The sequence below is a fragment of the Trichogramma pretiosum genome, unplaced genomic scaffold (assembly GCF_000599845.2).
Source record: "Trichogramma pretiosum strain Unisexual culture from Peru unplaced genomic scaffold, Tpre_2.0 scaffold46, whole genome shotgun sequence".
NCBI classification, from domain to species: Eukaryota; Metazoa; Arthropoda; class Insecta; order Hymenoptera; family Trichogrammatidae; genus Trichogramma; species Trichogramma pretiosum.
In genome coordinates, this window is record NW_019641609.1 from 878508 (window position 1) to 892918 (window position 14411).

General features: G+C 46.7%; 1 protein-coding gene across 1 annotated transcript in view; it reads left to right on the plus strand.

The window, feature by feature from the left end:
* Window positions 1–795: 795 nt before the first annotated feature.
* LOC106654493 (tyrosine-protein kinase Drl-like) overlaps window positions 796–14411 on the plus strand; it is a 75887-nt gene continuing 62271 nt past the window's right edge. The window contains exon 1 of the mRNA XM_014374412.2: window positions 796–925. Within this exon, the coding sequence (XP_014229898.1) occupies window positions 796–925 (130 nt within the window). The remainder of the gene's footprint in view (window positions 926–14411) is intronic.

Genomic DNA, 14411 nt, shown 5'->3' on the forward strand with positions numbered 1-14411 from the left:
CTACACTAACCCCTGCGAGTCCTACGAAACGCGTGTTCAGTAGCGTTCGGTACGCCGTACCGCGTGGACGTGCACTTGTAATATACGTAGCCTCGTTTTTCATCCCCCCTTGGCTTGCGGGGCAAAGTGAGAGCGCCGGCGAGCCACCTCGCAGTACTGTAACACAAAAGCAGCACGTGATCGCGTACATACGAGCCGTGTGTGGCGCGGCTTGGCGCGCGAGAAGAAAAAGAAGAAAAAAAGTTCAAAGGGAATTTTTTTTTTTATTTTGCATCCGATGCTGTGAAAAGACTCGTGTGTGTGAGAATGTGCAGCGTTGCCTCTGCTGCTATGTATTACGCTTCGGCTACTCGACCCGAGACTCATGTGCGAAGATGAAAGAAATTTTTGATTATTCAAGTCTTCTTGCGGCTAGCAGCCGAGGTACTTTGGTCACACGTCAGGTATACTCCGAATCATTCCAAATAAGAGAAAAAAGCATTGCGCGAAAAGGGAATGTAAATTAAAAATCAGTGCTCTCGGTGTGACTTGCACAAGGGACGAAACTACTCGGGTGACAAAAGTAAAAGTGTAAAAAAATCAGCAGTGGTTCGTTATCGTAACTCTGAGGGCTCGATGTGCAGTATACACGGAAGAGTGGGCCAATAGTGCCGTTATCCCCGAAACAAGTTTTCCTTTTCAACGAAGTATATATACGTACTACATCGAGTGGATATAGCTGCTGGTGCTGAGAGTGTGTTTGTGTATGTGCTAGCTCGCGCGCGTGAGAAAGTAAAGGCAGCCGGCGATGCGACAATGGCATCAGCAAGTTGTTCGTCGCTCGGCAAACTCGCGCTGCTGCTGCTGCTCTGGCTGCAGTCGGTGGGCTACGGCAATGCCTACCTCAACATCTTCATCAGCCAGAGCCAAGTCAAGAAACTACTCGGTGAGTTGAGCTCTCTCGCTCACTTCTTACCCCCTCATTTTTTTCTTTTTCGCAATTCTTGTTATCTATGAAATAATACGAAAATATACTTACCTGTGCAGTCGCGCGGGTAATGCCCGAGCGCAGTCCTAGTGTGGCTATAAAATAAATCACCCCACGTACGCAGGAACGAATCACGCGCCGATCTATCGGCCGGCAAATTTATAGTCGAGCAGCTACTACTACTCGGACCATACAGGTTGTATAGCGTCCGTGCGTGCGTGCGCGCGACCTTAAGCATTTTTTTCCTCTCTTATTTTCACCTGCGATCGCGTCCCAGGTAAATGTATATATCTGTAGACCACCGAACCTTTGTACATCGGCTTGATTTATACCTGCGACTGCAGCGGTCGTCGCGTAGGTGCGGAGTTAGATTACGCCGCGCAGTTACGTATATACATACGCGGAGGAGTGTAGTAGTATAAGAGTAGCGTAACGCACACTGCAGCTACCCCTCGTGCTTTGCTTGACTGATGTCTCGAGCCTCTGAGCCGCGCGTCTGATTACGAATGTTTTGTACTTGCAAATGCGCTCGCTTTTACTCGGGCTTTTTGTGGCGAGCCGAGGAAAAGCTCGCTTGCGCGTATACGCGTGTTGCGAATTTACCCGTGGCTGGAAATCGTTTTTATTCTCTCTTCTTCTTTTTTTTGCTAGTAATTGTAAGCATCGTTAGATTAATCAAGAGTCGGAGAAATAAAGCAGCGCGGCACAGTTGCCTCAAAGATAAGGTTATACGTATACAACAGGGCAATTTAAGCGGGCGCGCGACCAGATGGCCTTGCAGCCTTGTGCAGAAGCAGCAGCAGCAGCAGCGGCACTTGGCTACGTCGTAACATCTTCCTTAAATGTCTTTTTCGGCTATAATAGCGCAGTACGTATAAGCCACTTGCTGCGGGAGGCCGTACAGAAACCGTTTGTTTGAGGCAATTACAGCAGACGCTCGCTCGTGCCCAGCAATGGGTATATAAGAAAAATAGAGAGACACAGGGAGGACGTTATCATTGCTATGAATTTGTTTCGCGGCCGGTGATTGCGTTTTTGGGCTCTTCCAAAGAGCTAATTTAAAACAATATGATTCGCTCGTTTGCAGCGTTAATGAAAACACGCGTGGCGAAGCAGCTAAAACGACTTTTTTTCTTCGTCTGTCCTCTTTAAAGCAATGATCCACTCTTACTTCTTCTTTCGGCGGAATGCGGAATTTCATTAAGCCCGATTTTGAATCTCGACGAAAGTTTTATGGTAAGCAAGTACTGTTCTAGTTCCCGGAAAAATCGTAAATTCTCGAAGGCGAAAAACCCTAGCCGATCAACTTGGCGCGCGTACAGCCATGAGAGGGGGTAAAAAAAGGAAAACTTCTCTCTCTCTCTTTGAGCACACAATAAGACCAAAAGTCCATAGGACACAAGTTCGGCAATTTATAAAAGTCCCCGCCTGCGAGCGAAGAAGAGACCCTCTGCACCCCGGCTGGCTGCTGCTGCTGCTTCGCGCATATATACCTGTAATTCCTAGCTATCGATCCATTGGGAACTTTTTCGTATAAGCTCGCGCGCTCAAGTTTCGTATAAATATCTATACTACCTTTGAAAAAAAAGCAAAGAAAAAAAGGTTTATAAGATAGACAGTGGCATCGAAGCGAAGAATTAAAACGTTAGCGCAACTAGAATCGCCAGGCTGGCATACAAAAAAAAAGGAAACGAGGAACATATCCACACGGCCGTGCGCGCGCGTAAAAGAAGTTTTAAAAGGGGGTTATTTTTTCACCGGGAGCAGCTCGAAAGTCACTTTACTTGGATTGCCCGGTCCGCTTGTAATGGTTTTACACGCGCGCGCGAGGAGCTATTTAAAAAATAGAGATAGTCGACGCGCCGTAGTGGCTGGAGAGAGAGAGAGAGAGATTACACAAAGAAATGCGTTCGGTGCTCTCACTCTCTCTCTCTCTCTCTGGACAACGTGGCTAACGCGCGCGAATTAAAACTAATGAGTACTATGGCGAGCTCTGCACCGGGGGAGCGAGCGGTATCAAAGGAAGAAACTTTTTCTCTGGACGCGGCCATTGCATAATACTGGGTGACGATCGTCAGGGTACTTTGCGGTCTCGAGAGATTATGTACGCTGGATTTAATTCGTTCCGAATTCAGCATTGATACGTAGAAGATTTTTTCACATTGTTAGCCTGGAAAATATCAAAAATTTTATAATCATCGCGAGGGCTAAACCAGTATAACGGAGAAAAATTCTCGACAATATTTTTTGTTCTAACGTCTCTTTATATGCTAAGGCTCGCCAGACTCTATAGGTAAATCAGGTGTAAATCACGCAGTCTCCTCCTTCTTAGAGAAAAATATCCTCTCTATCCTCTTAAAAGAAGGCGAGGAATCCAGTGAAATATCGATGCTTTCGCCAGCGGCAGCAGAGTAATAACCTATTCATATACCGCACCATGCCAAATATGTATAAGATAAGTTAGCGAGAAGGCGAGAAATACATGCGTTTGGTAAAAGTAGCGGAATTGATTTTTAATTTCGTTGCGGGGCACTGAACTGGTACGCATATACACAAGAGAGACAAAAGTCGTACCGAGGGAATTGCGGTGCAGCTGCACGCATGGCTCAGACTGCGTCGGGGATGTTCAAGCTCGATTAATTATTATTCCGCGTCATGTTTCCGAGGAGTATCGATGACGCTTCCTCCTCTTTGACAACGAAATAATGTCCATCGAGTCGAAAGAATTTTATGTATCCAATCGCGAAAGTATATGTGGTATCACATTTAAATCGTGCAGCCAGAGACGTGTGCGGCGGTATTCGATTAACCTTAGGCTTTTAGGGCTCCTCATTCGTATGTTATCGAGTAAATCCTTTAGCTATTTTTTTCTATTTCTTTATTTGCTGCGCATTTGCGAACGAGCATACATACGTGTGCGTACATGCTCGACGTCGCACACAGCACAAACCGCATTAAATACAGAAAAATTCTGCTCTACCTCGCTCGAGATTCACGCTCTCACTCGCTCTCTCTCTCTATCTCGCGGGAAATAACATCAAATTGGAGCAAAGTGCACCTAAATATATACGTGTGTACATGCGTACGTGAACGCACGACGACGACGACGACGATAGCGCACCGAAGTAATCCAATAATATATTGCCTAGTGTGTGCTGTATAACTCGCGACGAAATGAATGAATATCCAATCCGAGTTAGAAACTTGGACGTGTTCCTTTTTTTCATCGCTCGCTTGTGCATTAGAAATTTTGCTTCGCGAACTAAAAATTATGCACAAAAAAAGAGTAAAAAGTGAAATCGATTTTATATACCGGGGCGCATATATGCGTATCATGTCGCTCTTCTCTCCGCACCCTCAACGAGCGACTACGCAAAACAAGCTCGTTTTTGTGTGTCAAACGTCAATTCGCCCACGCGCATACGAATACATGTATATAAGAACGACGGCGTTCCCCCGTATACAAATTGCCAGAGAGAGCAACAAATATAATCTTCAAACAGCAGTAGCAGCAGCATCACTGCTATTTCTTGTATATCTCTCGAGCTCGACTCGACTCGTACGCGCGTGTGTGTGTGTGTATACACACTCTTTTCTGCACCTTTTCCTCCCCGCTGCTGCTTGTAAAGTTATATGCCCGCAAGGAGAGAAGGCTGTGTACGAGAAGCTGTGCTCCCGCGCGCTGTACGCGACGAGTGTTGACGCGGGAAATTTCCATGCAGAGAGTCAAGAGCCTCTGCAAGCTCGCATACATACTGCTCTCTACTCGTCGTCGTAGCGTCTCTCGGCACCTCTTGTTTTCTCGCTAGGCTGTGTGACGTTTGACGCGGGGCGTATACTGAATTGGCCGGTGTAGGTGCACACCGAGTGTTGCGGAGTGCGACGACGACGTCTGACTGTGCGCGCAGCTTATACATATATTTCGACGTCGGAGATAAGGAAAACTTGGCAAGAAAAGCCAGACACGCGCAATATATCGACGAGAACGAGAGAGAAGAAGAAGGAGGACTTTCTCAATGACCAAATTCAGCGAGGACGACGTTTCAGAATATAGCATGTATTCATGCACGTGCAAAGCTGTCGCCCCAAGTGTGCATCATATCTCGAGTCAGCTGATTTTCGAGCGTACTAATTATCAACTCGTGTGGCACACACGGGTTGTTGTCAGCAGCAGCAGAAGCAGCAGCGATTTATCTTCGCTACATTGACCCGATAAAATTTTAACGCATATTGTTGACAGTTCAATCAACGGCGTGGACAATGTGCAACGGACCAGAAACTTTCGAGATTAACTTGACAAAACAATACTTGACAACATCTCTATCTTTCTATAAATAATGCGTGAGCCTAATTTTAGACAAGAGTCGAAATGTCGTCGCCGAGCTCGTTGGCAGCGGCTCTTTTGGCCAGTTTTTTCGTAGTCAACCTTTGCAGCAGTAGCAGCGGCACGGCATCTGTCGTGGCACAGCCAAAGGTCACCACCAAGTATGAAGAAGTCGTCGGCACCGTACTCACATAAAGACAGGGAGTACTGGGCGTTCGGGCAAAAAATGCTGGCCGTTCGGACTCAAGCCCGTGGACGGTTCGGTAGCGGGTGGCGACGGAAAACCTCACCCCGGCCCTGAGTCGATCGGGATCGGGCACGGAAGACTGCCTGTATCTGCACATCTACACTCCAGCTGGTGCACGAGATCTCCCGGTGATGTTCCACATTCACGGCGGTTTCTTCTCCAACGGCAGCGTGAACCCGGACGAGGCCAAGTACCTGATCGATCGCGACGTCGTCTACGTGTCCGTCAACTATCGCCTCGGCGTTCTCGGCTTTCTCAGCTCCCGCGACCACGTCGTGCCCGGCAACATAGGCCTCAAGGATCAGTCGATGGCTCTGCGCTGGGTTCGCGACAACATCCGCGACTTCGGCGGTGATCCCGGCCGCGTCACGCTGACCGGCGTCGACGCCGGCGGGGCCAGCGTTCACCTGCACATGCTGTCACCCTTGAGCCGGGGATCTTGGCCTCGGGCACGGCCCTCAATTGCTATGGGCGCAGACCGAATATACGCGGGAGAAATTGATAGAAATCGCTCGTTATTTAGAGTACGGTAGTGACGGTATGGAGGTAGCGGATTTGGTGAAGTGTACGAAGACACTTCCAGCCGAGAAGGTGGCCTACGCTCAAGCTTTTTATCAGGTACACATCGAGAATTTCAATAGTGCGATATAATCTTGGCTATGCCGCGGCGTGTATTTTATCGCGAAACAAATTTGCAAACATTCCCTTGGTTTCCAGTGGTGCCTTTTGGTCCAGTAGTTGAAACAAAATGGTCGAAGGACCGGTTCCTCTCGAAACACCCGGTGGACCTGATCAAGGAGGGGAAAACTCTCGGAGTGACGTGGGTCACAGGGGTCACGACGCACGACGGATTGAGCAATATAAAGGGTTCGACATTCCTACAATTGCCATACATAACAACACACATTTCAATTCGATTTCTTTCTCGCTAAAATTTTGCTTCAAAATTCGTATTTAGAATTGTTGAAGAGCCCTACAGATTTGAAGGATCTCAGAGAAAATTGAGGCAAATTCGCCGTGCAGATGTTCGAGTTCGAGGGCACGATCCCTTACGAGCTTCAAGCTCCCACGGCGTGGCCGATATGGAATCATTACGCGTACGGCTACGAGATCATCAAGTACCAATTTCCCGAGATGCTGCAAATGTACCGGGATCGTATGTTCGCCTACGACGCCCTCAAAGTGGCCAAGCTGCAGTCCAAGACGGGCAGCGAAGTGTACTTTTACAGTTACGAGCACAAATCGCCGTCGAGTTTCACGCTGCAATGGGAACTTCAACCCTACGAACACGTCATGTATACGGAGATACTCGATGAGGCACTCGGTGAGAAAATTTTTGGAAAAAAACGATGAGGTGAAGATTATTATTATTTTTTTTAATAACGCCGAGTTTTTCATCAAAGGACCGGATACGGGAGACGACTACCACCGTGTGGTGGCACACCCGAAAATAGATCCATTTGCCACGGAGCGAGACAAGTACATACACGACAGATTGCTCGACATGTGGTCGTCCTTGGCGCATGACGGGTTAGTGCATAATAATTCAACATCGCTGCAGCACTCGAGCACGTCATTTTTTATAATTCGTTTACATGGAAACAATCTGCATTTACAGAACGCCGATTATCGGTGCAAGATCTAACTGGAACGAATGGATAAAGGTGGATCGGGGCATCACAGAGCTCAATTACCTCTACATAACTTCGTCGGATATCGGTCACAGAGCGTGGCTGCATTTCGGCGAACGTCTGTTCTGGAACAGCACTGACTTTGATGAAAATCGAGGAATAAAATCCACGCGGCTATGATTCAGTCAAACGAAAAATGAAACGAATGATTATTTTTATATACTTTGTACAGCCTGCAAAATATTCCGAGCAATAATTACGACGCGGATAATGACGGCTCGAGATCAATATAATTACAGACACTCTACAACTACTACTACGACTTTAATCCCATATCGAATATAGTTACCCTATCGAAGCGATCCAACAAATCCTTTCAAACGTTCCGTTGAGTTGGCGGCGACATCCGCGCTCAGTGTAAATGGTTTTGATCTTCTGCTATAATACTACTGCATATAGATACTACGTCATTAAAACGTCTGCGAGAGAGTGACAGACGAAGCGAGCGAGAGTTGTAATAGTATACTCGCACGCGGCCGTGTGACAACGGGCGTCACACGGAGCCACGAGGATGAAAAGCCAGAAAACGATTCGTTTTCTCCGGCGGGGAGAAGAAGGAGGTAGAGGAGTTGCAGTAGTGAATTGATATCGTGTACTCGTTTGTACGCAAAATAACAAAAAAAAACAAACGAAAATAATAATCGAATGTGCTGTTGCCGCTCGATTGGCAATTATTTTGATGAGATTTACCGCAAATTCTTTCCTTATCAGTTCTGCAATTTTGTTTTTTCCCTGAAACTGCGTTGATTCGGTAAATCTGCGCTTCATGTTTTTTACCGGAAGCGAACAGGATACAGAAAGCTACGGGCTGCTCTCTCTCGTTGTTTCTACAAGTGTCAGGTCGAAAGAAGAACCTATAAAGTCCCCCTTGACATACGTAAGCGTTATTTGTGCATTAACGGAACGTTAAGCCACGCATCGAGATGTTACGTGCGCGGTTGTGTCAGGTGAAAAACATTGCTCAAAGACAAACGAGACTTTTATTTTCTGCGTGTGTTTACCAATAACGCGACGCGCGATGTCGTGCGTCGCTGCACTTCCGAGATGCAGCGGCAAACCGATGAGCGCAGTTTGTGCTTAAAGTCATGTTGCTGCTGCCGACTCTGCTAGCCGTCGTCGTTTGCGTCTCGGACGCGGACTTCGCCCGGGCCTTGACGCCCTCGCCGCAGGTCACCACTCAGAATGGCAGGATCGTCGGCCACATCAGACAGTCCTTCATCGGCGAGCCTTACGAGGCTTACGAGGGCATACCCTACGCCCTGCCACCGACGGGCGATCGACGCTTCGAAGTACGTGTGTAATTTGCGGGTGTCTCGAAATGAAAAAAAAATTAATCGATTACAGAGAGAGAGAGAGCTAGGTATTAATTGCGCGTGACGATTTAGCCACCGGTGCCAACGAGTCTCTGGCGAAAGGAGCTGAAGGCGACGGAGCGCGGCCAGGCCTGCATCGGCCACCAACGCTACATGACGCCCTCGGGGGACTTCATCAAGGGCGGCGAGGACTGCCTCTACCTGAACGTCTACGTGCCGCAGAGGAAGAGCTGGGGCCTGATGCCGACCCTGGTCTACCTGCACGGCGGCGTCTTTCAGTTCAGCACCCTTGAGGGCAACGAGCAGGATTACCTGATGGATCACGGCGTTATCTTCGTCGCCGTGGCCTACCGAGTGGGCATGCTGGGCTTCTTGAGCACCGAGGACGAGGTGGTGCCCGGTAACATGGGCCTGAAGGATCAGGTGCTGGCCCTCAAGTGGATACACGCCAACATCAGATTCTTCGGCGGCGACCCCAACAGAGTCACCCTCGTGGGAGTGAGTTCGGGCGCGTCGAGCGTTCATTATCATTACTTGTCGAAGCAGGCGAGAGGACTGTTTCACGCCGGCATGTCGTTCAGCGGCACGGCGCTCAATCCTTGGGCCATGGCGAAAAATTCCAGCGAAAAGGCCAAGGCCATCGCGAGACTCGTCAAGTGTCCGACGGACAATTCGACCAGCATGATTTCCTGCCTCAAAGAGAAACCAGCTTACTTCTTGGCGGACTTGCAGACGAGTTTGATGGTATATTCGATTACGTAATAGCAAGATCTTTCGCAATCGATTGATTGGTCGTTAATTATTTTAGCCGTGGAATCTGCACGAGCCCGCGCCATTCGCACCCGTGGTAGAGAAACCCTCGAAAACGGCCTTCATAGACCGTCAACCCATCGACATTCTCGACAGCGGCGACGTCTACGACGTACCCTGGTTGACCGGAGTCGTCAGCGAGGAGGGAATCTTCACGGTCGGCGAGTTCGCCTTCAACGAGACGGCTCTCAAGCAGCTGAACGACGACTGGGCCGGCCTGGCGCCGCACCTGCTCGACTACGATTTCACCGTGGCCGAGGAGCGCAAAGCCGTCGTAGCCAAGCGAATAAGGGAACATTACTTTCTGAACGAGCCGATCGACAAGAGCAACGTGCGCTCGTTGATTCACATGGTGGGCGACAGGATGTTCACGACGAGCGCCGAGTTGGCCGCGAGAGCCCAGGCGAGGGCCAACAGAGCCCCGGTCTGGCTGTACTATTACAATTATCGCGGCATGGACAGCACCTCGCACGCACTGACCAAGTCCAGGGTGAATCTGGGCGTCTGCCACACCGACGACGTGATGCTCGTTCTCGGCAACCAAATGATCAAGCCCGCGAAGACCGACCGAGACTTCGACATGCACAAGCAGATGATGCAGATGTGGCTCTCGGTGGCTCGTACCGGGTAATTTTTTCTTTCCTTTTCTCGGTAGAAATGCTCGATATTTTGTGGCTAGTTTTTAGTCAACAAAAAAGTTTCATTTGAGGTAAAAGGACCACTAGAACTGAACGTATATTACATATCATTCCTTGAATTATTTTAAAACTGTGCTATGACTTATACAGTTATGTGCACTTTGCCACCTACAGATTTACGGATTTAAAGTTACTCGCTATCTAGTGATGAATACTTAAAGTAGCATTATCGTATTTGGAGTGGTTCCAAACTGGTCTAAAATCTAGAAAAAGTTAAATAGTTATTTTTAGGTCAATTATAATCCCCTTCATATTGTTAACATTTTTTTTTTAATTTTTAATGGTCAGGTTTTCATAATTAAGCCAATATTAACATTGAGCATTTCTACCTGGGTTTCTCAAAAAGTATAAACACATTATTACATAAACGCTCTCTACGCAGTGCTCCAGATTTCGGGCCGAAGTGGCTGCCTGTCGACGGCAAATCGCCGTTCCTGGACTTTTTGTTCGTGCACGGGGCCAACGATTACCGAATGAAGGCAGCCTGGAACATGGGCCAAAAGTACTTCTGGAACAGTATCGGCTTCAACGAGAACATCGTCAACAAGACGGCGAATTTCATCGATCAGTCCATAAGCTTCATAAGGCCGAGATAAATGCGTGTATAGATTTAAGCTCATTTTTTTTATACTCGAGAGCGTGTTGCAAAAAACAACATTGCATCAGTTGACGAAAACGTATAGATATTTTTTTGTTTATAAATATAAGCAACGTGTGTTCCTACATTGACGCGTCACATATTCTGATTTAGTGGAAGTCAATGTTTTTATTTTCAGTAAACTTCAATCGATCGATTTTTATATAAGCTAATCAGTCTGAAGTTTTTAATTGACAAACTGAGACAGCAAATATGTGTGTAATACGATATAGGTTATTCGAATTCTTCATAAGCCATACGCTATGCTACATCGAAAAATATGGACGCAGCTGAAAAACACTTGTCCAAACTTTGCACAGTATGTTTTTTACAATCAGTGCTCCGGATTATTAAATGAAATCAAGTTGAAAAAGAAACGTTGAGCCTATATTTACTCGCTCCAATATCTTCTCGTAAGACCGATGATGTACGTCTGCGCCGCTCGCGCGTCTGCTATGAAAAAGCCTACATATTTCACATAGCTTGGCGCATATCTTCAATTTGAATATAACTCGCGCGCGCTCCTGGGAAAAAGGAATGGCATGACTTTTCTCCTTTTCTCGCGTGTGAGTGTCTGTGTTCACCTGCAAAAGAGACGTATGGTTTATGAGCGACTATATGTACGATATACGCGGAGAAAAAAAAACTTGACGCGCTCATACGGCCAATATTTCATTTCGAATGCCGTTTGATTCCGACGCGGATAAAGATCACTGCGGCACTTTATGCATGTGTGTGCGTGTGTACGAGAGAGATGGCAAAGCTCCGATACTTCGCAACTGCGGAATATCGCATGTACATAGGCACTTTTCATAGATAAGAGTCGTTTGCATGATAGTACACACGCGCGCGCCATTGGCAGAAAAAAAAATATAAAATGGCATTTTCAGAGAACTTAACGAGTTTTTACACTCAAAGCTGGACATTATGCTTCTACGATATAATGATCCGTCTCTACTGAAGCTTACGAGAAAAAAAGATTCCAAAGGCAAATGAAAATAAAGGGAAAAGATTCTGGTGTCGAGTTTTGTTGAGAAAAAAAAAAGAGAAAGAAAAAAGCACCGGTGCGAGAAAGCTCACGTGTACGTACGGTGCGTACGTTACAAAAAAGGGGGGTTATGAAAAGTGGTATACGTACAATAACAGCGAGCCCCTCGAGGAAAAAAAAGCATCGGTATGTGCACTAGACACGAGGGAGCGAAAGAGATAGCGTATGTGGTAGCAGTGCGTATAGCAAATGGGAATCGAGTACTACTCATGATGATACTCTCGCGGTAAATTGCGAAAGTGACCTGCCGCCGCCCACGAGCGGCGCAGCAGCTTCGGCGCTTGTATATGTACAGGATCAAAGGCAAAACTGGCGGCGGCTGCCGCAGGGCGCGGGCAGATTTTTTCGTTTATGGTTACGCGCGTATTATTATACCGCATGTACATATAATGCGGCGATAGACTGTATAGGCCTCGCTCGCGATCCGTAAATTTCACGTTGTAAAGGCGAACGTTTACTCTCTTTCTCCGTTATGGACGATGTTTTCGTTTTATTTTTTGTTTCATATAACGGCCTCGATGGACATCGAATCGATTTTGCGCCTCTGCCTCTCTTACGAATCTACATATTTCGAAGCTTTTATTAAAAAAAAAATCTTAACGCTTAATAGCAGGTCGTCTACGCCGTTCGGGCCACTTGAAATAATTTAATCGTTCGTTGAATGAAAAAATATAAAATTAAAAAAAAAAATATTCTTCGCGGCTCGAGTCTCGTGTGTACGCAGCTCTCAAGAAAATTAATAAACGTCTTGAGGCGCATCGGCAGGCAGGCAGGAGCTTGCAATCTCATCTGCGCTGCGTTTATGCACCTAATCCCTCCGCCACCCCCCGTCTCTTCCTTTCATCGAGCTCGATTCCAAAGCACCGCCGCCGCCGCCGAGAGCTACGAGGTAGTACTCACTTATGCATACATGTATGCGCATACATATACGACGTTGAGCGGAACGCAAAGACGAGCTGCTGCTGCTCCTGTTCGTACATGCTGTATTGTCATTAATGGATCGGGGCTTAATTTGAACTTGAGTTACTCCAGGCGTAACATCTTTGTAGCGTCATGTATGTTCGTCACTCTTGCGTTTTTTACTCGTTACACGTTTGTGCTGGTTACTCAATCAAACGACGCATTTGGAGTTACAACGTCTTTGTAACGTTGTACAGTCTATGTTGCTTTCTCCGTAGATAGACTCGTCGGAGTCATTGAATTCGGTAACGATTAGAAAACGCGAGTCCAGCAAAGTATGGGCGGTGCCTATGACTAGCCGTGTGCTATTGTCGTTATTACCGCATGTATAATACACACGAGTGGCCTGTACTACTCTGAAATGAAAGTTTTAGTTTTGTCTATTTTTTCACAGGATTGGTTTTTTCAATATTTATCGTACATGCAATTATATCTTCAGTCGAGCAATCAACGATGAAAAATATCAATTATCGGTGTACATACGCAAGAGATCGATTCATCGGCGAATGTGTATTATTACAGATACCTCGAGAAACCTCGAGTTATTAGCCACCACCGCGGGAGGTTACTACGGCTCAGGCAGGCATTGTCGCCACCGCAATCACTAATGAGCCAAATCCCTCGCGTGATCGGCGTGCCTTTCTCTCCTCTCGTCGGTCACAGCAAACCGCCAATAGGACAATTAGCGGCTCGCTGTTAGCTCGCTTCCGATCGTCGCGCGAATATACATCCTCGCCCGCGCGTCTCGTGTCGCTCGCTCTTTAATTTTTCTCTGTCGCGCGTGGGGGGGGGGGGCCAAAGGAAGCGTGTATAACCGACAGTCCCTTGAGTAATTATGATCGAAGAAAAAACGACGTCCTTTCGATTCTTGATGAGCATGGAAAAAAGAGAGAAGAAACCACAGCCGCACGACGACGACGACGACGACGACGACAGCTACTATTAGGGGCTGAATGCATCTACCTTTCCTTTATTTCCCATCCAAATTGAAAGCGCCCGCGTTTTTTTCAATTAAAGCTTTTTTTATCTCCTGTTTGACTGTATGTATGTGTATGACATGTAAGTCGAAGGATTGAAGCGGATTCTCTCTCGCTCTCGTTTCGTCGCTTTTATTTTAGACACTCTTTAGCAGCTTAAGACAAGAGCTTAAGCTTCGACGAAGATGTGTTGCGAGAGTAATAAAAAAATAAAGTCCCTTTCTCCTTAAAATTGTATTTTTTTTGCGTTTTCTGTAATTGTAAATACGCGATGTTTGTAAACACGACGATTCGTTTATTCAGCGAATTGAAGCCGACAAAAAAAGTGTAATGAACTCAACGAGCGCTTCGTGGGCTGAATAATAAATAATACAAAACAGCTCGGTGACGACTCATTAAATTTAAAATTGTACATCGTTCGCTTATTCATGTACAATTTTTTCTGCTTTATGTTTTGCACGAATCATTGTTACGGCTCGCGAAAGCGATGTATACAAACAGAGAGTTTATTGTCACACTGTGGGCTTTGGTATTTGGCCCGTCGTTGTCGCTCAGCATTCGGCAAAACTTTCCGAGATTTAAATTATTCAGATTTCTTCATCATCTCTTTGCGATCCTCGCTGTGTCTGTGAATTTTCAGGCCAACAGACAGACAAATACACATAACACATACACACACACAACAAGACAGCGTACATATAGCTTAAAATGAAAACTTGTCCCTCGTATTCTCGAACTT